General features: G+C 41.9%; 1 protein-coding gene across 2 annotated transcripts in view; it reads left to right on the top strand.

Moving 5' to 3' along the window:
* Positions 1-15505: 15505 nt before the first annotated feature.
* Positions 15506-23354, top strand: part of MLYCD (malonyl-CoA decarboxylase) — a 46818-nt gene continuing 38969 nt past the window's right edge. Inside the window, exon 1 of one of the 2 annotated variants that reach the window (XM_048870746.2) lies at positions 15506-15981. In XM_048870746.2, coding sequence (XP_048726703.2) covers positions 15607-15981 — 375 coding nt within the window. In that variant the 5' untranslated portion in view covers positions 15506-15606. Of the gene's footprint in view, positions 16186-23354 lie in introns of both variants that reach the window. The other variant, XM_048870744.2, reaches the window with a different exon arrangement.

The following is a 23354-nucleotide window of genomic DNA, read 5'->3' as shown; positions in this document are numbered from 1 at the left end:
AATGTGCACAAACAAAGCTACATTTTCAAATTTAGGTGTATGCAATTGCACACACAAAATTGTAGATATCTAAATTACATATGCCTATAGCAGATATGTTCACCTGACTACTGGGAACCTAACACGCCATGTGCACACCATGTAGATGTGTGCAGTTATATGCATGCATCTGTGCACAACAAAACTTGAAAATCTGCTCCATAACTGCAATGTGAAACTTGTGGCTGAACCATAATTGCTCTATTCTCTATCATTTCTAACAGACAATCCAGAAATTCAGCACATCCTCTCTACAACACTCAGCTTCAAGTACAGAGATGAACAGTGGTGTATCCAGAGACCCAAAACAGCATTTTCCTCCCATGGGGAGCATTCCCCATGAATCCCTACAATTTACAATCTCTTTTGTGCTATAAATTGATCTTGTATCCATGTCTCTGTAATTTGCCTACACATTTTTAAATTTTATCAAACTCCAGTGCAGTATTTGCAAGAACCAACAGTAGCTATAAGAAAGGCCTCAAAGGATTCTTCTCCTTCTGAATAACTAGATTTACTGCCACATTAACTGAAGTAAATCTCTTCACCACCCACATTTAGTCTTTCATGCTCCAGTCTGCTGGTAATTTTTTCATTGTCAGTAATCAATGAAAATTTAAATGAGAACTATGTACTGGGCTAGAGTTGCATTTACATTTTTAAGTAATGACATAACCTAACACCTGCACACTTTCGTGCAAAACTTCAAAAGTTTTTTCCTTCTTAAATTGGATTCAAACATTTACGTTGCAATTTCTGCCTGCAGACCTCACGGGCATACACTAGTCACATCAACTGTTTATAGTTCTGTTGAAAAAAAATTAGACCCTGGAAAAAACGTAGCACCACAGCTGAAATTTCATTCTGAAAAAGCTTGTTAAAATAAGTATGTATTACATTTTATCCCTAGAGCCTTGAATCCATTGACATAGTAGCTTGTGGTTTGCATAGTTATTTCAAGGCCAGTGCAACACCGAGTTTAAATTGAAATCTGTGTGCCTGTAAATGTAAGGTACATGCACTGACCCACAGGTAATGCCGGTACTTTGTTAACCATGACTTAACCACCCTCATGATGGTTTAGACAGATTTTCAAATCCCCTTCCTTGACACACGCATGCCTCATGCATCCTTCAATTACATTGGGTTGCCTAAAGCAAACGTGACGTCTGCAACCAGACATTGCGCCCAGGAAAGCAAAAGCATAACTCATTTCAGATGGAAGTGGTTTTCTAAGAGTTGTGAAAAAGAAAGGAGGATTCTAGAGAGGAGGCATTTATACTTGCCTCTTCTGAGCTATTATAATAGAGAGCTAAAGTACATTTTATTCCACAAATTTAGCAGCTATTCTTTCAAATATGCATCTTGGTAATTTCATAAATGCATATGTTATATCCCTCCCCATCTTGGGCCAGGGACTGTACCTTACTTTACACTCATGCCCTGCCTATCACAATGCAGCCTTGATCTTGATTGGAGTCTCTAGGCACTACTACAGTACAATAGTAAAATGAATGTCTACCCACTAATGAATGAGGCATAAATGCTCAGTGGTTCCTAAACAAGTCATCCTCACAGCAGTTACATTAAGCAAATAATGTCTTTCCACTCATACAGCACCTTTCATCTGAGAAAAGGAAAGCAATTTATAAGCATCAAATACAGTGAAACCTAATGACTATGGCCACTAGAGGGATTTCTGTTTTCCTGGTCAATGATGGGTAGTCATGCAACGGTGGGATTGCTGTGGAGAAACCTTCATGAGAACAAAGATCTTACTGGCCATTAGAGCAGGTGACAGATTAATGTTGCACAGCTTTCACTGTACTTAAGCTTCAACATCCTTGTGAGTAGAATATTATCTTAATTTTTTCATAGGAGGAAAGTGAGTTCCAGCAAGGTGAGGGCCCCAAACATGTAAACACTTAAGAACAAGCTTATCTTTACACATATGAGCAATGTGTAAAACTACTCATATGCTTACATGTTGCCAGGATCAGGATCAAAGTCAGTGGTTAGAAGCCAGGAATGCCAATTCTTAGTCCTCTGCCCTAATTCCTCGAAAAATTCCATAGTCAGACCTTATTCAAAATTGTTTTTCTTCCAATACGCCCATTAATATAGAACACATCATCTGAAGATACTCAAAAGCCATTATTTTGGTGTAAAAAAACCCCAAAGCATCCAACCACATTACTTCCAAAACATTGCACTGTGTGCTGCAAAGAACAATTAATGAAATTAGAAGATATTTTAATTTCTCTCATTCTGCTTCATTTAATTCTAGAGTGTTTTTGGCTACATGAAAAACTCTATACAAAATAAAGTTGTACTGGACTGTAACCAATAATTTACATTCACCTCTTAGGTCCAAACAGTAATTGTCAGAGAAATAATATTTATGGAGTAAACAGAAGCCTACAGTACATCATAAAACTGCTCCTCATAAAATTTGCTAAACTCTACGCTCTTGAACATGTCTGCTCAGCCAAGGCTAGGGCTGAATCATGGAAACTAAATCACCCTAATCTCAAGGAGGCAGAGAAAGAGATTGGTCCTCCCAGGGTCAATGTTGAGGTCATTGGTGGACAATGTATCAGCTTGAACTGAAACCGATTACACCCAGCAGCCCTCTGCTTTAATAAAGGACTTTGATTTCCAGGGCTGCAGGCCATTTATCCTCTAAGTGCTACAATATACTCAAACTGAATTTTGTCTAGTTTGTATTGAACTGTTAATCTAACTGCTCCTCTATTATGTTGAGAGAGAGAAAAGTGAAGAGGACTGCAAGGAATTCATGCAAGATTCTAAAATGTGCTTTGTTTCAGCAGGGATGAATTTGGTCCAATATCTATAACCAGTTCATAGACCAGGGGTGGCCAACCTGTGGCTCCGGAGCCACATGCAGCTCTTCAGAAGTTAACATGCAGCTCCTTATATAGGCACCCACTCTGGGGCTGGAGCTACAGGTGCTAACTTTCCAATGTCCCGGGGGGTGCTCACTGCTCAACCCCTAGCTCTGCCCCCCACTCCACCCCTTCCTGCCCCCTCCCCTGCGCCTGCCGTGCCTTTGCTCCTCTCCCCTTCCCCCAGAGCCTCCTGCACGCCATGAAAAAGCTGATCAGGAGGTGCTGATCGGCAGAGCTGCTGGTGGGCGGGAGGCGCTGGGAACGGAGGCTGCTGACGTATTACTGTGGCTCTTTGGCAATGTACATTGGTAAATTCTGGCTCCTTCTCAGGCTCAGGTTGGCCACCCCTGTCATAGACACTGGGATGAGGAGGAGAGTGAAAGGGCAGTTATCTGATTGGACAGGTCATTAAGAGGAGAGCTTTCATTAAAGAAGCCAAATGGCTTCAGTGATGAACTACGTGAAAAGGCTAGAATGTAAATTCTCTTCCATATTCAGTTTTTATGCAGAGCTTTTATTGCACTCCCCTCTGCCCCCCATTTTTATAATCCAGGTTATGGTCTGGAACAAAGTGAAGGTAGTCTACCACTACAATAGTCAATCTGGTTACTGCAGGCTAGCATTCAATCACATTAAGAATTGCTGCTTGGAAACAAAAACTCATGCAATTGTAAAAGAGCTAGCTCAGTCAAGGTAAAAAATGTAACAAGTGGATACAAAAACAAACAAGTGCAAGGTGAAAATTGCTATTGTCCTGTAACATATGTACATGAACATTAAGTATTTTACACAGTGGAATAGCTTTAACAAGAGACTGAAAAAAAAAGTGCATACATTTTTAATGGTGAACGTAACTAACCATTGGAACAATTTACCAAGGGTCATGGTGGATTCTCCATCACTGAAATTTTAGATCAAGGTTGGATGCTTTTTTTCTAAAAATATGTTATAGGAAATATTTTGTGGAAGTTTTCTATGGCCTATGTTATACAGGAGGTCAGACTAGACCACCATAATGGCTCCTTCTGGCCTTAAAATCTGACTGTGGAAGGCCTGTCCCAGAATACTTCAGTCGTTAAGAGCCGTTTCCTAAGAGGTAGACCTAAATTCAGATTCTTGCTCTACATCAGGCAGAGGGAAGATTTGATCCCACAGCCTGTTCTAACCGGTGGGCTTCAGGTTATAAGGGTAGAGCAGCAGTAACACTGCAACCACTTTTCTTGAAAGAATGCTGATTTGGCTTATGCACCTAACTCCAGAAGAGGGTTCACAGTTGTGAATGCCGAGTGGAAACAGGCATCTCCCTCTGGCCCAGACTTAGGTAGCTAACTTCTTAGGAGGGGCAGGATTTATGCCCCACCCTTCTTCCCAGCATTTCCTTTTGGCTAGTTTAGGTGGCTCCCTGCTTAGTATGCTGACTTTTGTGAATGCCATTCTTAGGCACTTAACTCTCCCATGCATTGTATAAGGAGCCTGGCCACCTTAATTTAGGATTGTGAATTCTATTAGGCAACAGGGCACTTTAAAATTAAGCGGTGTTGCAGCATCTAAGTCTCCCTTGTGAATCTCACCCACAATATTAAACTTTGCAGCACTTGCCAACACACTCAAAACATAATAGCTTTATCTTTGATTTGTCATTAATAAAATGGTGATTTTACTGACCTTCAGATTTTTATTTTTTAAATAAAGCTGCAGTTTTCAAAATAGAGGAAAAATTATTTTGTACAAAATAACTGCACGTGCATGTTATTGAGTCCCTTCTTGTGGGACTACTCAAGATAGTAAAGTTAAGCATATGTATAAGCATTTGCAGGATTGGGGCCATACAGCTGAATTCTGCAATCCTTAAAAACAAAATTCTATTTGAAGGTAATGGAAGCTTTGGGATTCGAGTTTAGCCTAATGTTATGAAGTAGAGTTGTATTTACAGCTAAATCATTCTACTGACATTACTGTACATATCTAAAATTAAGTCTAAAATTAAGCATTAGTTGCAGTTACGAGTACAACTTTGTCATTTAATTTTAGTAAACTAAACAGCCCTTAATCCTGTCAGATTTAACAACCCTAACTGAAGGGTTTAAATAATTGAAGGCCCATTGCTACATCTGAAAAAGTTCTGCTTTCTACAAAATAACTAGTGTCAGTTTGTTTTCAATAATGCAGTATGAGATTTATGAAATCTTCAAAACCAAATCCTCTTTAAAATTATCCTAAAGGCTCTCCCAAAAATCCATCAACAAATGTGCTTAAAACAACTTACTGCTGTGCTGTGAACCTGAAACTATTGCTTCCACCTGTAATTTACTAAGCACTAAAAGGGAAACCTTTTACCACCTCTTATCCTTGCTACTCATTCTAAAATGAAAAAGGCTGTTCTAAATTAAATACACCATTAGGCCTTTTTAATACATTCTATCAGTTCAACATTTATTTCAGCATTTTTAGTCTGAAAGCAATGGAAAGCGCCTGTATGCTTCTAATTCTTGATGTATAACAATTTTAAAATCATCGTGCCCTTCTTGCAGGTGTGGAATAATATCTCCCCACAGAGCACCTCAGAGACAGCACTATACACCTGCGCTGAATGGCTTTTCTCCTAGTAAGACATTATGTTGGGTACTTTGGGTTTAGTCTTGCTCCCATTGAAATTAATGGAAGTTTTGCCATTGTCTTCAATGGCACCATGGTCCAGGCCTCATTTAAGCCCCTTTCCTACAAAAACTTATGCAAATACTTGGTAGTTACACTTATGTGTAACTACCATTCCATTCAAATGGATCATGTCTTTGGATATGTGCTGCAACTCTCATGCGCAAAGTTCAAGTGAAACTTGTTTCTTTTTTATCTTGTGATTTATCCAAAATCTCCTGCTGGTAATAGCTTATCCAAAGTGACCACTCTCCTCAGTGGTCACTTTGGATAAGCTATTACCCGCAGGAGAGTGAGTTTGTGTGGGGTTTTTGGAGGGGGGTGAGAAAACCTGGATTTGTGCTGGAAATGGCCCAACTTGATGATCACTTTAGATAAGCTATTACCAGCAGGACAGTGGGGTGGGAGGAGGTATTGTTTCATGGTCTCTGTGTGTATATAATGTCTTCTGCAGTTTCCACGGTATGCATCTGATGAAGTGATCTGTAGCTCACGAAAGCTTATGCTCAAATAAATTGGTTAGTCTCTAAGGTGCCACAAGTTTTGACTAAAAATTTTAAAAAGGCTGCTGATAAAATGAAACTTAGAACCAGAATCTCAGCTGGTGTAAATCAGCTTCATTTACTTGACTTCAACAGAGCTAAGCAAATTTCTAGTTGTTGAGAATCTGGACTACAATTTTTTCCTGTTACTTTACATCTAAAATGACATATTAAAATTAAGAATGAGAATAATTTAGGCAGGATTGGGGCCTTTATCTCTATTTAGGACCTAATCCTGAAAATGCTTATGTATGTGCTTTACATTATTACCATGAATAGTCTCACTAGTCAATGGGACTACTCACAGTAGCAAAGGCAAGCATGTGCATAACTGTTTGCAGGATCAGAGATCTTAATGATAAACTTTTTATATTTAAGTTTAGAGGTATCTATTGAAAATGGGAATTAAGTGAGTGAGATAGTGAAATAGATTTCACTAGTATTAGAACTGTATATTGACAACTTGCAGATGGAAGAGGCTTAGACAAGAAAAATAAAAACCTCCAATACGTTTCCTTTAAGCATTTCAGTCTGGAGTGAACTTGACCTGCGATGCATGTTTTTATTTACAACATTAGATACTCCATAATGTCAGAAATGATTTTCATATGTAAATGGATTGTTGTGTCAAATAAACGGTTTCATGATTGAATTTACTCTTAAAATGATAGTATCATTCAGTAGACATTGTAATAAAATTTAGCAAATGAGCACTTAGCAAGGAGCTCAGTCCCAGGCAGTTATTTTGTACAAAACAATATTTTTCCTTTGTCTATTTTGAAAACTGTGCAGCTTCATTTAAAAAATAAAAATCTGAAGGTGGGTAGAAATCACCTGAGCAATTGAATGATCTGCCTGACTTTTCACCAGTTATACTGGTAGCTTGCTTTTTGCTGGGATTGTGAAACTTTACTGGTTCAAATTACAGTTCCTAAAGTGTAATTACATTCTATTTCACTTTCTGGTTTACAGAAACTAGCACAATAGTACTGTGTTCAGGTTTTTCAATGAAGCCAGGGAATTTTTCGCATGTTTAAATGTCATGAAAACATTTTTGTTCATGCTGGGTTTTATAAAATCTGATTTCAAGGAAAATACATTTTTGGACCCGAACTACTTGCTTACCTACCTTTTGGATATAAACTCAAGTTTCCCTCTGAAGAAACATTTCTATTTTTAAAACCAATAAAACACTGATGCAAGTACTTGTTTTTCCTGAAAAAATGAATCTACTTAATAATGAGTCTAACTTTTAATAAAAAGTTCTCACTTACTTCATGATGGCACTTGTGGGTGAGCAATGCATGTAGGCACATTTTTAAATGGCTTATAGTTTATGTAGAAACAAATTGTGAGAATAAGGAAAAGGGCCAATCTAGAGAGTTATCAGAGTGAGGGGAGGAAAAGCACTTTATACTTATGTAATTAAGGTTTAAATATTGGGCCTGATTCTATGAGGTATTGAGACCCAGATCCTCAAAGGTATTCAGGTGCTTATTTCCCATTGAAATTAGAGGGAGGTAAGTCCCTACATACCTCTGAGGATCTGAGCCTACATGCTGTCAATTCCCTCTGCTGCCTTCAGTGGGAGGGCATGGATTAGTGTTCACGTCACACTATCCATCAGTACCTGACCCAAATTGGGGAAACTAATAATCCAACCAGGGGACCAAATATGGTGATGAATCCTGGCCATGTGCCACCTGAGGCAAACACTAAGAAGTGGAAGTGGAGCTTACTAAGGGGTTGATCCTATACTTTTGAAGTCAGAGAGAATTTTCCCATTTAATAGTAGGGATGCAGGACCAGAACCAAAGGTCTCAATCCCGAAGACACTTGTGCATCTGCTTAACTTTACTACCATGAGTAAATCCATTGATTTCAGTGGGATTACTCATGCTAGTTAAATTAAACATATGCTTAAATGTTTGCAGGATCAGGCCCTCAGTGGTTTGCTGGACACACTCGTTACCTAGCATAGTCACACCTCTCATGACAACTGTTTTTTAAACTAATTGAGCTAGATAATTTTGGGGGGAAAATGTTTAAAAAAGCTCCATCGTTTTGTTTTCATTTTGTCCACTCTTTTTAACGAATGTTGCTGTTTGATACTCTTGTCTTTTGTTCAGACTTAAGTGATTTTTAAAAAAAAAAAAGAGATCTTGTGAAAGGTGCCAGTTTATTTGACACCATTTAAAGCTGCAGTACCTCTATCAACTGAGCAGATACAAATATAGGCATGTTGTACGTGCCAGTGATGAAGCAGAAAAACCAAATATAAGGGTGAGAGGGTAGCACCTTCTCCATGATCATTTCTTAGCCTGCGGATAGCTCCAACAGAAATACCAATTGTGGAGGATGTTAAAAATTAACAAGCTCCAAATCTGACCCATTGACAATGGAAAATGACTGCAGCAAGGACCCTCAGACTTGGTTCTGTAGTAGAATACTTTTTAAAAAAAAGAAATTAAATAAGTCAATAGTATCTTAACAGCTCTTCCTATGTTTTTTTGGTATTGCATCCTCACAAGGTAAGTACTTAGCAATTTGGGATTTTGCCCCCATATTTACAATTAAATTAAATTTGAAGACAGACATTGATTTTGATTAACACTGTGCATTTGGGGGGGGGGGAAATTGATTAAAATTAGATGTGACAGTATCACACAAAGTTGTCAAGTATTTAAGAGCTGTGACAGTGACAATAAAATAAATTGAATAAAACATTCCTCCTGTGCATGTTTTACTGCAATTTTAAATAAATAATTTATCTGAATGGATCAATATTACCTTATTCATTAAATTGAAAATCCACAATCATATTACAGAGAAGGGGGGAAAGGAATAATAATGCAACAGTGCAGTCTTTCAAAAATTTGATATTTGTTCCAATATTAAGTCTAAGGCCTTGCAAAGAGCTCCATCTAGATGGAGCCTCTATCCCCATGTGGAGCCACACTGAAGTTAATGAGGCACCTTGTGGGCATAGAGCAGGGCATCACTTCAGAAAACTTCTGGGGATGGCAAAAATAGATGAATAATGAATGCTTGCTGGCATAGCAAGAGTTAAGATCAAAGTTGGGGGCAGGAAGTGGCAGCCATAATGGAGCATAGTGACCTATAAAAAGCTGGGGGGTGGGTAAATGGATCTCTGGTCCCATAGCAAATGATGCCCCTGGCACATAGGTTCCCATGGAAGTCATTGCAGTATCAGGATCTAATCATTTAGGGCCCAATCATGTGCTCACTTAAATCTATTCTGAAACTCAAATCTGAGCCAAATACTTTTAACGATGCCACTATATGTGCTTTTAAAATAAACTCATGTGGTCTAATGGAAACTGTGTCAAGGAGGAATAAATGTATTTCTATATAAGCATAGAGCCAGATGCCAGGTTCTGATTTTCATCTCATGACAGGGTAAATCAGGAGTAACTTTATGGAAGTCGCACACCAGTGTAACACCATGAGATCTAAACCAAGCTTTGGCTGGGTATAAATGGGTAATCCCATTTTTGCTGTTCACCTTAAATTTTTATTAAGGTGATAATATTAGCTAATTGCCTGGAATTTAGTGAGAACACGGTTCATGGGCTATAAAGCTTGCCCCAGCTTTGAAAGAGTCAGTCTGGCCTGGGAAGGTTGGGGTTAGACAGAAACCTGCTCCAGGTTTGGGAAATACAGCTAGCCTACAACTAAATTTAGCATGCAAACCTTACTCACGGAGGCTTGCTCTTGTCTGGAAAGGTTGATGCCTAGTCTACACTAGAAAATTAAGTTGGCTTAACTACATCACTCAGGGATGTGAAAAAAATCCACCCCACTGAGCAGTGTAGTTAAACCGATTGAACCTCCAGTGTAGACAGTGCTAGGTTGACTGAAGGGGAGGTGGATTACCTATGCTGATGGGAGAACCCTTCCCATCAGTGCAGATAGCGTCTACACTGAAGCACAACAGCAGTGCAACTGTAGCATTTCAAGAGTAGTTGAGCCCTGAGTTTAGTCTGAGGGTCTGACAGAGGGACTCAGCAGCCTGAAAAGATTTGTTTAGCCCAGATAAAAGCTTGTTGCAACTCCAGGGGCTTTTACTTTAGCGGGTGCTATACTGTTCTGAGGTTGCTGTGGGAATTTCTGTAATTTGATTCAGTTAACTTTAGATTCTGTCCTCACACACTTTAATAGATATTTATTTTCCATATTTTAATGCTCCTGAGTCTTGTTGCCTTCCCCCCTTCAGTTATCTGAGTCTATGACCTACACTGCACAAATGTGAGACTGCTGTGACAATCTTGTTTTCTGTTCTGCCTGTGTGACCCTAGTGTGTTGTTTTAGAAACATTTAATTACATTTCATAATATAACTAACAATAGTTTGCTCTGGTGTATTGCTTTTCACTAGCATAGATGGCTTGATCTTGCATGGGGACAAGCATCCTCAGCTTCCAGTGAAGTACAAGGGAGTCAAGGACACTCAGTGCCTCTCAGGATCAGATCTATGGGGCCCAATACTGCTCCCAGTTATGTTAATAGCCAATTTACACTGAATTAAAATTGGGCCCATAGACACTGCAAGCAATAAGAAGTGCCAGGCACTAGGAAAGCAAAGATACTGTGCTATCTGGGTTTGAGGGAAAAGAGACATAGAACTGTGTGTGTCATGCACATCTTGATAGATCTACAGCCCAGTTTGTTTTATTATTTTCTTCAGCATGACATACAGGAAGGGCAATCAAAATCAGCTTGGCAGAATGTGCATGAGAACTGTCTCTGGAGAGATAAGCAATTGATCAAAATCACATTCTCTGATCTCTTGGAGCCAAATCCTGTTCCCATTAAAATCAAAAGGAGTTTTGCTATTGAGTTCAATGGGAACAGGTTTTGACATTTGGAGAGGAAAGAAAAAACCACTCAAGCAAGGTGTGCTTATGCTGCAAATATCGAAGGTTGCTGACTCATGTGAGAAAGTCAGACATCTGATCTTGTCCATTGCAAGGCAGAAATCAGCAATCAATGAGGTTAGAACAGTCTCTGTACCATATCCAACTCATAAATCCATCTGCAAAGGATCAAGGAAATATGAAGGCTCCAGATTACATTAAAGTCCTCAGTCTCTTGGTTAGAATGCTCCCATTAGTATATGTTCATAGTCCAGAGGCTGGAGCAGGAAAGAGGCAAAATGGAGATGTTTCAAGGCCAGGGCCTTTTAGCTTCTGCCAAGAGCCAAGTAAAGGGAAATCTGTTCTCACTGTGAAAGATGGTGTTTGGAGTCACATGAGCAAGTTACATGTTTATCAGCCCAGCCCATATTCTAGTTAGAACATTCACAAAGAGTCCATTAAATGTAGGCAGGCGTTTTCTAGGGTCCACTGTGAGCTAACTGTTCCTCAATGGGCCATTCAACTTGACTTGTCTCTTCATGTGCTGGCTAAATACTTTGTGGGCATTACCACAGCAGCAAGCAAACATATCTAATATTCATAACTTCAGATACCAAGATGAATATACATGCATAGAAAGAGAATAATCATAAGTACCAGCTATTTAATGTACATTACAATTGCCAAAAGAGAGTCTGAAAAATCACAGCATGTACCTGCGACCCTCTGTGCCAGCAACATGCCCCACTGTACTTTTGTTATTGGTTATGTAACAGAGATGGAGCCAGTGACATGACACTGTTTAGTCTACAAGGGCAAGGTTAATTTTTAGGTGTTGTGACAAAGCTCTGTCCTTGCCTCCATGGGTCCCACATTTCCTGGCAGATTTAGCAAGCCTCTAAGGCTCGCTGTGACTCTCCACAGAGCCCTTCTCTCTCTCTAGGGAGAAGGGTCACAGTCTACAGAGCCATTTCATCATAAGCCAGCTAGGGAAGTGAGGAGAAGCTATCCTTCCTTGCACAGTCTCTGTTGTCTCCCAGTCTCAGTGATTAATTGGGGGCAAAGGGCAGGGAGCCCAGGTCCTCCCTCTACTCCAGGCTCCAGCCCAGGGACCCTAATAGTATCAGCTATGGTAGCTGACCTTTTAGAAACATGACATGTACAATTCCCTGGGCTACTTCCCCCACAGCAGCCCTCACTTCCTCAAGCTCTACTTCACCCTTACCTCAGGGCCTCCTTCCTTGTACCTGATATGGTGTGTACGACTCAGTCTCTCCAACAGCACAATTTCCTCCCACAGCTCCTGACATGCACCCCCACCTGACTAACTGGGAGGCTTTTAACTAGTTTCAGCCGGCCCCGATTGGCTTCAGGTGTCCCAATCAACCTAGCATTCTCCCTGCCTTCTGGAAAGTTCTTAATTGGCCCCAGGTGTCTTAACTGACCTGGAGCAGCTGCTATTTACTTATCCTGGTGCCAGGGATTTGTTTAGCCTGGAGCTAATATATCTATCTCCCACTACTTTTCTATAGCCATCTGGCCTTGCCCCATCACACTGTTAACTTTTTAATGTTCATCGGCCTGGTATGTGCTGAGGTGGTTTAGCATAACACAGGTTTTTAGGTTTGCAAATCTGTGAATCTCTGCCTCTTTGAGATTTTATTATTAATTATTATTATTTTGCTGGTCATAATGTGGGAGGGTATCCTCTCTGCCCTTTGCTCATGAGGTTATGTATGTGTCTTGTAGCACTCGTCTGAACACCAGTTGAAAGGAATTTTTTTTTCAGTAAGCGTGGACTGATTCTTTTCTCTTAGAAGGCATGCATTTTTTTCAGGTACACACTGATTGATTAACACAGAAAACAACTAGGGCTGTTAAACTTTCTTCAAATTCAACAGAAAATTAAATTCAGCTATATTTTCCAGTACAGTGATGAAATGGGTGTTTGTATATACAAACATCAACATGCTTAACTACTCACTTTCCCCCCAAATATGTAGTATTTCAGTCTGTTTATATGGAATATTGGAGTTGTGTGAGGAGCCATTTCATCATATGTTCGACTTACTAAAAGTCAAATGTTAAGTATAACTGTATCCTAAACGCATTATGGTATTATACCCAAACATTGCATTTCAATGGGAGATTCAACTTCCTTTATAGGAACAGAACAGACTCCAGAAACTCTTAACACAAACGTGGTTCATTGTCATGCAAATAGTCCTATTGTCTTCAATGGAATTGATCAAACGATTAAGGGTTTACAGAATTAGGTTCCAAGGTTGTAAATTGAAATTGTTCTGGATGAAACTTGTTTTTTCCTACCCCTGCCCCCCCACCCCAAACATTCTTGTTAAACCCTGGATTTGTGCTGGAAATGGCCCACCTTGATTATCATACACATTTAAGGAGAGTGGTCACTTTAGATAAGCTATTACCAACAGGAGAGTGGGGTTGGGGGAGGGGGAGAGAAAACCTGGATTTGTGCTGGAAATGGCCCAACTTGATTATCATACTCATTGTAAGGAGAGGTTTCAGAGTAACAGCCGTGTTAGTCTGTATTCACAAAAAGAAAAGGAGTACTTGTGGCACCTTAGAGACTAACCAATGTATTTGAGCATGAGCTTTCGTGAGATGAAGTGAGCTGTAGCTCACGAAAGCTCATGCTCAAATAAATTGGTTAGTCTCTAAGGTGCCACAAGTACTCCTTTTCTTATTGTAAGGAGAGTGATCACTTTAGATAAGCTATTACCAGCAGAAGAGTGGGGTGGGGCGAGATATTTTTTCATGCTTTGTGTGTATAAAAAGATCTTCTACACTTTCCACAGTATGCATCCGATGAAGTGAGCTGTAGCTCACGAAAGCTTATGCTCAAATAAATTGGTTAGTCTCTAAGGTGCCACAAGTACTCCTTTTCTTTTTGCGAATACAGACTAACACGGCTGCTCCTCTGAAAAATGCCAGAGCTGACAGATCAGAAGGAGCTTCATTCAAATAAAGGTGGGCAGATGTGTGATAACTACCAAGCTAGGAATTAAGATGAGTAACTTTCAGCAAAGTTCTTGGCAGATTCCCGAGGCAGCTAGTTTAAGTCCGTCAGTGTCCGGCATTATAATCTTCACTTATAGTTTTCTCACCCGCAAAGCTGGAAAATGAGGCACTTGTTTTCTTTGTTTTGCTGCTCCAGTTCCAGTTAACAAAATGCAAGTTAGACTATTTTGGCTGAAAAGAAGAATTCTATGTACACTGGGGACAACACTTGATTCCTGTCAGCCTGGGCTGACATCAGAATCCAAACATCCTCTAGTCAGTGCAAGCAGAGGCATTCCTCTAATGATTTGGACTTGATGTGATGCAGTATGAACGTCATGGATAATTCAGACCAATGGGGAAAAACAGAATCAAAAACAATGTTTAAACACCTTCCATCCTCCTCACCCCGCCCCTCTTGAAGACTCCTGACCAACTTAACAGCACAATGCATATGCTAACAAATTTAAACAAAGCTTTTGTTAGCATATGTATTATGCTGTTAAAGCCATATAAAGAATGAATGCCCTCACTAGCCACGTTCTGCTCCTTTAAGAGAAGGGGGCTAGCCCCAACTCTTTCCGCTACCCCAGACCTGCTAAAAATCTCTTGCTGGTACTGCGTACTGGAGGGTGCCGCCCAACTTGCCCTGCTGCCTGGATTCCCTGCAGCGCTGCACCTGGCTGAGGTTCAGGGGTGGCACCAGTCACTTCCACCCGAGGCCCTGCCCCTGGCTAGGCCAGAAGCCAGAGCTGGGAAGTAGTAAGAGCTGCCCAGGGAACCCAGGCCGCTGTGGGGAACCTCGGAGTCCTAGACTCTCCATCTGCCCTGGGTGGCACGTCCCAGGGTGTGGGAACACCAGCCCGGGGCTACTCTTGAGCGTCCCCGATGCTCTGCAGCGCTGGTCACCGCCTGTCTCTGGCACCCGGCTTGGCCAGGGGCGGGGCCTTGGGGGAAGAGGAGGAGCCAGGGGCGGGGCCCCAGAGAGGGGTGGGGCTCTGGCATATGTCCTGTTTTTTCATTTTGAAAACGGGGTCCCCCTCGAAGGGAGGCGAGGAGGGAGTAGCAGGCATGAGTGGAACGTGCGTGGCGGAGGGGGAAGCAGGAGGATAAAATGGCGGCCCATGCTACCTGAGGAGAAGGACACAGCAGGAGAAGAGGAAAGCGGGTGGCTACAGGGGAAAGAAGCAACAGGGCAGAGCCCTGAGGGGAGAGACTCGTAAATGGGTGCGGAAGGCCAGGTCTAGGGGAGAGGAGAGGAGAGGCGGAGCGCGGCCGTTGCTTCCCCACCCTAAAGGAAGAGTCACGTCCTACCGCTCCTTTGGCTTTCCAGGCCACACTCAAGATGGCGGCCAGACACAGTTAGGACGCACGCTAACGCCCCGCCCACTCCCTCTCTGATTCGCTGTCGCCGCCAGCAATCTGCAACACCACCCAATCAGCCTTTTTGTTTGGCTGGTCCCCGAAAACGTGCGGCCTAGCAGTGCTACGGCGTAGAGAGGAGCCCGGCGCCGCTGGCTGGGGGGTCCCGGCCGGGTGCGGGTTGGCCAGCATGAGCCGGCTGGGCCCTTTCCTGGTTGCGCCGCGCCTGCTCCGCCGGCCCTGGGTCCTGCCGAGGCGGCCTAGCGGCGTCTCCATAGTGACGGGACCCTGCGCGGGCCTAGCGGGGTCAGGCGCCGCCGCCTCCCTGTGCTCGGGCCCAGCGGCTCCGAGCCTGGCCATGGAGGAGCTGCTGAGCCGCTCCGTGCCCCCGCTGCCCCCCTACGAGACGAGGGAGAAGGCGCCGCCGCCGGCCGAGCTCCGCAGCGCGGAGTTCATGCGCTCCTACAGGGCCCTGGAGGCCGGGCCCCCGCGGGCGGAGCTGCTGGCCCGCCTGGCCCGGGACTTCGGCGTGGACCACGGACGGGTGGCCGAGTTCAGCGCCAAGGTGCTGCAGGCTCGGGAGCAGCAGAGGGAGCCGGGCGCCCTGCTCCAGGCCGAGGACCGGCTCCGTTACTACCTCAGCCCCCGCTACCGGGGCCTCTTCCAGCACCTGGGCCGGCTGGAGGGCGGGCTCCGCTTCCTGATGGAGCTCAGGGGCGACCTGGTGGAGGCGCTGGCGGCGCGGCATGCGGAGGGGCCGCACGTCAGGGTGAGGGGAGGGCGGGCACGGGTCGCGGGGGGCAGTGGGGCTCCTAGGTGCCGGGCTGATGAGAGGGGGGCCCAGAGTTCGTCAGCCCTTCCCCCCAGTGTTTGTGTCAATGAAGTGAAATGAGAGGAGGTGGGACCCAGCGAACAGGATGTACCTTGGGCCCCAGATTTCTCCCGAGGAGCCCGTCACGGCAATACAGATAATGATGGTGTGAGGGGTGGGAAATCCAGCACGCTGTGGAGGAAATGGTGCACTGATGGACATGATATGGCATGGCACCAGGAAGACCAGCTGCCCGTGGTGTAGGCTGCAGGTGGGAGCTGTTGTGTCTCTGCCAGCGGTTAGATGAGCCAGGAGGAAGGGAGCCATTGGCACGAGGCAACACGCTTGTGGAAAATAATAACAGGACGTAGCAGGGCGTCCTGCAACTTGTGTGAGAATTTCCATTTTGGCAGGTGGAATAATTGGCTTGGTATGAGATAACTGGTGAGGTGAATGTACTCTGATTCCAAGGATGTGCTTTAGCTACATTGGTACAACACACAGGGTGTGTCTACACAGCATTTTGGAGAAAGCCTGCCAGCTCGGGTTGACACACTCAGGGTAGTGGAGCTCAAACGGGTGCTTTAAAAATAGCTGTACAGACGGAGTCTTGTAGCTGTTGCTTGAGCTCTGAAGCCTAGAGGGTGGTGTGGGCTTCAGATCTGGAGCCGCAACTTCAAAGAGTGCTGTCTAGAGAGCAATTTGTAGAGTACTAGGATGAATACCATTAGCCTGAGTATGTCTCGAAGGCTCACTTCAAAATGCTGTGTAGAGGTGTAGTATAATGTTAATGAAGCAAAATGTTAGGAGGTGTCATCCTGAGGTGTCTTGGCGGTGGCAAGCCAGCCCAAATGTCTGGGTCTCACTGCTTGGCAGCAACAAGGACAGTGCTATTTTTAGCGTGCTCTCTCAAGTGGTGCTAGAATGTGTCTGTTACCAAGGGTGGGAGGCATGCTCCCAGTGTAAACATACCCTAAGAAGCTACTACAGGAGAACCTCAGAATTACAAACTGACCAATTAACCACACACCTCATTTAGAACTGGAAGTACACAACCAGGCAGCAGCAGACACCTCCTCTTCTTCCCCTCTCCCCCCCCACAAAAAAACCCCAGGTACAGTACTTTGTTAAACATAAACTACTAAAACAATAAAGGGAAAAAGGGAAAGCAGCATTTTTCATTTGCATAGTAAGGTTTCAGAGCTGCATTAAGTCAATTTTCAGTTGTAAACTTTTGAAAGAACAACCATAATGTTTTATTCAGAGTTATGAACAACCTCCATTCCCAACGTGTTCGTAACTGAAGTTCTACTATATAAGTGTTAGCTCTGTCTCTCATCTGAGGCTTTAGTTTAGTCTATTCTCACTTGTTTACTACAGGAAACTAGATCTGAATTCTGTTTTTTTTCTTTTACATAAGATGCACCTGTTAAATGTCAAGGAAATCCAAGGATTGCATATATCTCCAGAGTTGCCTCTCTACAAACTTCTTAATAGAAAAGAAAAAGAATAGAGGGAGGGCAATAGCTGAGTTTTAGTGTCTCGAGTTGTTAGTTCTAACTATAGCGCAGTATTTTTAAAAAAATTATCTTATTGTTTTTTGACTGCTCTTAACTAGTGAAGTCATGAGCTGGGCAAGGCTTGTGAATTTGAGCAATAAATGAGGGAAATATATCCAATTCTGGGACATGTGTACGCTTACCTGGGATGTTTGTGAGGAATTTGTTTGAAATACTCTAAAATATATACATATTTTAGCATGTTTGGATAGTGTTGCAATTTTAAAACAATCACTTTAATGTTTTTGCTCATTTGTTTCTGAGACTTGTGGATAGAGCCTTGCACGGGTGCAAAATTTATATCCACGGATGCAGATAATCCATAGATATAAAGTGAAAAGAAAAGGAGTACTTGTGGCACCTTAGAGACTAACCAATTTATTTGAGCATGAGCTTTCGTGAGCTACAGCTCACTTAAATTGGTTAGTCTCTAAGGTGCCACAAGTACTCCTTTTCTTTTTGCGAATACAGACTAACACGGCTGTTCCTCTGAAACCCTGTCAGATATAAAGTGGTTATCCGGGGAGTTGCAGGGCTCTACCAGGAACTGCAATGGCAAAACCGCAGGAGATACAGACCATTGGATGGAAGGGACTCCTGTCCGGGAGCATATGAGCTGCTTGCACACACTAGCGTGACCAGGGACAGCTGCTGGTGAGCCTGGTGGGGGGTCGTACAGTCACTTCAGAGGAACTGCCCAGGATGGGCGCTGGCTCTTGCGAGCGACTGCCTGACATGCTGCTGCTTTCGCTACTACATTTCCTGGTAGAGCCCTGCAGCTCACCAGATATCCACTTTATATCCATGGATATCCGCATCTGCAGATATAAATTTTGTATCTGTGTAGGGCTCTTCTTGTGAATACATGTCAGTGTATCCTCATCAACCAATCAGACTGCTCCCTTAGTTCATTCTTTTAAAGATTGTTTTAATGATTGAAATTTTAAAGATAGTGTGGTAACTGCTGGTTTTTGTTTACAGTTCTGCAACTCCTGTTTGCTCAATATGAAACTAATGAAACCTTTTTTCAGAGTAACAGCCGTGTTAGTCTGTCTTCGCAAAAAGAAAAGGAGTACTTGTGGCACCTTAGAGACTAACCAATTTATTTGAGCATGAGCTTTCGTGAGCTACAACTCACTTCATCGGATTAATGAATAAATTGGTTAGTCTCTAAGGTGCCACAAGTACTCCTTTTCTTTTTAATGAAACCTTCTGATGCATATTTCCTTCATTCCCTGCAGGATGGGTAAACTCCATCCTCTAGTGAATTTTATGCAGTCTTTATAAAAGCATTTTTTTCCTGCAGTTCATGGCTCTGCTTTTTCCAGTTGGGGCCTTATGTCCAAACAGCTGGCCCATTGATTAATGAAATCTTATTTCATGTGCCAGCATTGTAATTCTTATTTTTTCAATTGCTCCCCCCCAACCCCCCCCACACCTTGGTTGATGATGTCTCTGATTAGTGATCTGATATAGCTGAACTCATTAAGTTAACAGGAGAACAGTGGATGTCTGGATGTGATTTATTTGTTTGTTTTAAATGGGTGGGGCACATCCCTCCTATTTTTTCTAGGTTATTATTGGCAGCCTTTCTTCAGGAAAATTATTTTGGTGCCATCGTATTATGCATTGGTTCCTTCAGTTCAGTAGAGAGGATTCATACAATGGGGTTTCGTAACTCAGCCCATGATATCTCCGTTTAAAGCTGAAATTATCTTGACTTGATTTTGATCACAAATCTTGTTGAAAAAAACAGAGTTCTCTTGGAAATGTTTATTCTCAGTATTGGTTATGACACTGCGATGGTTCAGTAACCACTGATCCTAGTCCGGCAGATGATTAAAAAACAACTGTACTGCCCCCTATTGTCTTCCTCTGAGCTGAAGGAGGAGTGCTAGACTATAGAAAAGGGCACAGAACAGTCTTCTCAGAACTTATGGTAAGGCTGGTAGCTGGATTCTGCAATACTAGAACTAAATATGTGACCATTTCTCCATCAAAATCTTTACAGGTATTGTTTAAATGGAAGGATGGCAGACCATTTAGTGATTATTTCTCTACCACAGGTGCATTGCTATTGAATCATTACTGTAGTAGATGGTGAAATGGATGCAACATTTATCATTCTGTAGTTATACCTGAGTATTTATATCTTCAGTGTAATGGATAAATAGACTTGGTTGGTCCAGTTTTTAAACCAGCCTATTGATGGTAAAAACTTAAATAAATAAGTGTTTGCATGAATTATACTGCTTTTTCCAATGTTGAGATAAAAATCGTTAGGATGCAGAGAGGTAAGTCTCCTTCTGTGTTCACCTCATTTGATTCAGTTCCATAATGACACAGTGCCCAGGTATTGTGTGCCTGGCTGTATCCCACTCTTAAATGTGGTTGGTAAATGGATGATGATAGGTGCCATGCGCTGATGTGACTGAACTCCTTCTTTTTATGCATAATTCAGTGGTGATCTTGATTTTTTTTTTTTTTGTAAGTGGCATAGCTGTCATGAGCCTTATCAAGGTAGGTTTAGTTCAAAAGACTATTTTATTTGTAGCAAACAAAATCTAAGAAACTGAGTAGAATAGTCCCAATTTTCAGTTCAGGAAGACCAAAGAATCTGAACATAAACATTGAACAAGGCATTGTATACACACTGAATAGAAAAAGGAGTACTTGTGGCACCTTAGAGACTAGCAGATTTATTTGAGCATAAGCTTTTGTGAGCTACAGTTCACTTCATCGGATGCATGTGCTCAAATAAATTTGTTAGTCTCTAAGGTGCCACAAGTATTCCTTTTCTTTTTGCGAATACAGACCAACACGGCTGCTACTCTGAACACTGAATAGAGGGTAGTATAAAGAAAAGAACACCCTGCAAATACGGAGGAATTTGTATTCAGGGTTAGTATTCTAAGGTAAAACAGCAGAATCATGACTAACGGCCCAGAGAAAATGACTAGACTCTTCATAGACTAGTTGCTAAGAAACAGTAAATGACTTCCTGGTAGACTCATAGAAGATGATAGATACTTCTGACCCAGCTGCAGAACTGTTTAGACAAAGCTAGCAACAAAAGTTCAGCTGTGGACTATGTTGGTGGTAACTATATAGTTCTTCCCCTGTGGGTATGCAAAAATGCTTTTTGGTGTTCTGAGTCTGCTGTCTGACAGGATGCGTACTCCCTTTTCCTTCAGCTAATGCAGCCATGGAAGGGCAACCCCACCTATATAGGTAGCCCCAAGGAAGTATTGTGTGCCTAAAATGGACTGCTATCTTTGCCTTAAACTCTTATATAAGACCTGCAGATCAGCGCAAAGTGCACTGCAAAATAAACAGTTTGCTGTTACTGATTTAGACCCAAGTGACTACTAGTATTGAGGGTCTGATTAAAAATAGCCATGAATGCCTATAACCTTTGTGCACTTTGAAATGTCTTTAGTAGGGCTGTTGATTAATCATAGTTAATTTTGAGTTTATTGCATGAGTTAATTGCCATTAAAAAAACTGCAGTTTTAATCACATTGTTTAACAATAAACTACCGATTGAAATATATTGAATATTTTTGGATGTTTTCTCTACATTTTTAAATATATTATTTCAGTTTGAACACAGACTACAAAGTGCACGCTACTAACTTTACATTTTTTGATTTATAATTTTTACAGTGGAAATATTTGTAATCAAAACAGTATTTTTCAGTTCACCTCATACAATAATGCAATCTCTTTATTGTGAAAGTGCAACTTACAAATGTAGAATTCTTTTTACATAACTGCACTCAAAACCAAAACAATATAAATTTAGAGCCTACAAGTCCACTCAGTCCGACTTCTTATTCAGCCGATCGCTAAGACAAACACGTTTGTTTACATTTACGGGAGATAATGCTGCCGGCTTCTTATTTACAGTGTCACCTGAAAGTGAACAGGCATTTGCATGGCACTTTTGTAGCCAGCATTGCAAGGTGTTTACATGCCAGATATGCTGAACATGCATATACCCCTTCATGTTTTGGCTACCATTCCAGAGGACTTGCTTCCATGCTGATGATGCTCATTAGGAAAAAAAAAAAAAAGCATTAATTAAATTTTGACTGAACTTCTTGGGGGATAATAGTATAGAATAGTCTCCTGCTCTGTTTTACATGCATTATGCCATGTATTTCATATTATAGCAGTCTCAAATGATGACCCAGTACATGTTGTTTGTTTTAAGAACACTTTCACTGAAGATTTGACAAAACGCAAAGGTACCAATGTGGGATTTCTAAAGATCGCTACAGCACTCAACTCAAGGTTTAAGAATCTGAAGTGCCATCCAAAATCTGAAAGGGACGAGGTGTGGAGAATGCTTTCAGAAGTCTTAAAAGAGCAACTCTCCAATGCAGAAACTACAGAACCCAAACCATCAAAACAGAAAAAAATCAACCTTCTGTTGGTGTCATCTGACTCAGATGATGAAAGTGAACATGGGTCGGTCTGCACTGCTTTGGATTGTTATTGAGCAGAACCTGTCAGCACGGACACGTCCTCTGGAATGGTGGTTGAAGATGAAGGGGCGTATGAATACACCAAGAAAATCTTTCCTGTGTAGACAAACCCTTAGAGGGAGTGAGGATTTGGTTAAGTCGTCCAGCAAGGAAGCCTTAGGAGCAGGTAGCCTTGATAGAAAGAGCTTTGGCTGACACGTTTTGGTATCCTTTGATTTGCCAGTAAAGCAAACCTCAGGAAAGGAGTAAATGTGGACTCCTTACAGTGTGCATAGACTGTTCAAAACAAGGTGGAAAAACCTCTTGCTTACAATGGAAAACAGTACCAAGTTACTTGCTTAATCTGCTGCAGTCTTTTCCCTGCATGACACTACAGTAGCATACATGAGGCAGAAAACTGCTGGAGATGGGCCTGGGAGCCTACTCTCAGTACAGGGGTCTTACCCCTGGCATTGAAGCTGGTAAGAGCTTTATAGCATGTTCCCACAACTTGTCCTCTGTCATGGGTGAGGCCAGAGTCCCCATAGCCAATAGAGGGATCTAGGAAACAACCATATTTATTAGAGCCTCCCTGACTAATTTACGCTGTGGGCTGTGTAGAATATGCCCCAGATATGTAGCGCACAAATGTGACTTAAAGCCACCTATGCCCCCTTCTATTTCCTAGCCCCATTCCTGTGGTTAGCACAAATGGAAAAACAGAGAATCTGGGCAACTGTGGTGTAATTTGGAACAAATACGATCTTCCTTCAAGTACATTGATTTTCAGTAGATACAATTAAATAGTGTGTTTCATAAATATTTCTGTACCAGTAATGTGTAAACAGAAAGTTAATGGAAAATATATTAATTACTTAGAACAGTTTTCAGTAGAAGAAATTATATAAAAATTTCACCAAAGAGAGAGAAGAACAGTTTGGAGTTGTGCCCGTATACAGGAAACTTTAATATTTTGCTGTGTCCTGAATTTTTAAACAAGCTCCATCTTGTTAAACTGAGAGCTGAAGTTCAGATTTTGATAGCCAGAAGTTACTCTGACAGTTTTTTAATGATCTTTTTCTAAATCTATAAGTATCAG

The sequence above is a fragment of the Caretta caretta genome, chromosome 12 (genome assembly GCF_965140235.1).
Source record: "Caretta caretta isolate rCarCar2 chromosome 12, rCarCar1.hap1, whole genome shotgun sequence".
Lineage (NCBI taxonomy): Eukaryota > Metazoa > Chordata > Testudines > Cheloniidae > Caretta > Caretta caretta.
Note: the sequence above shows the minus strand (reverse complement) of the source record. Positions and strands in the feature narration are given on the sequence as shown.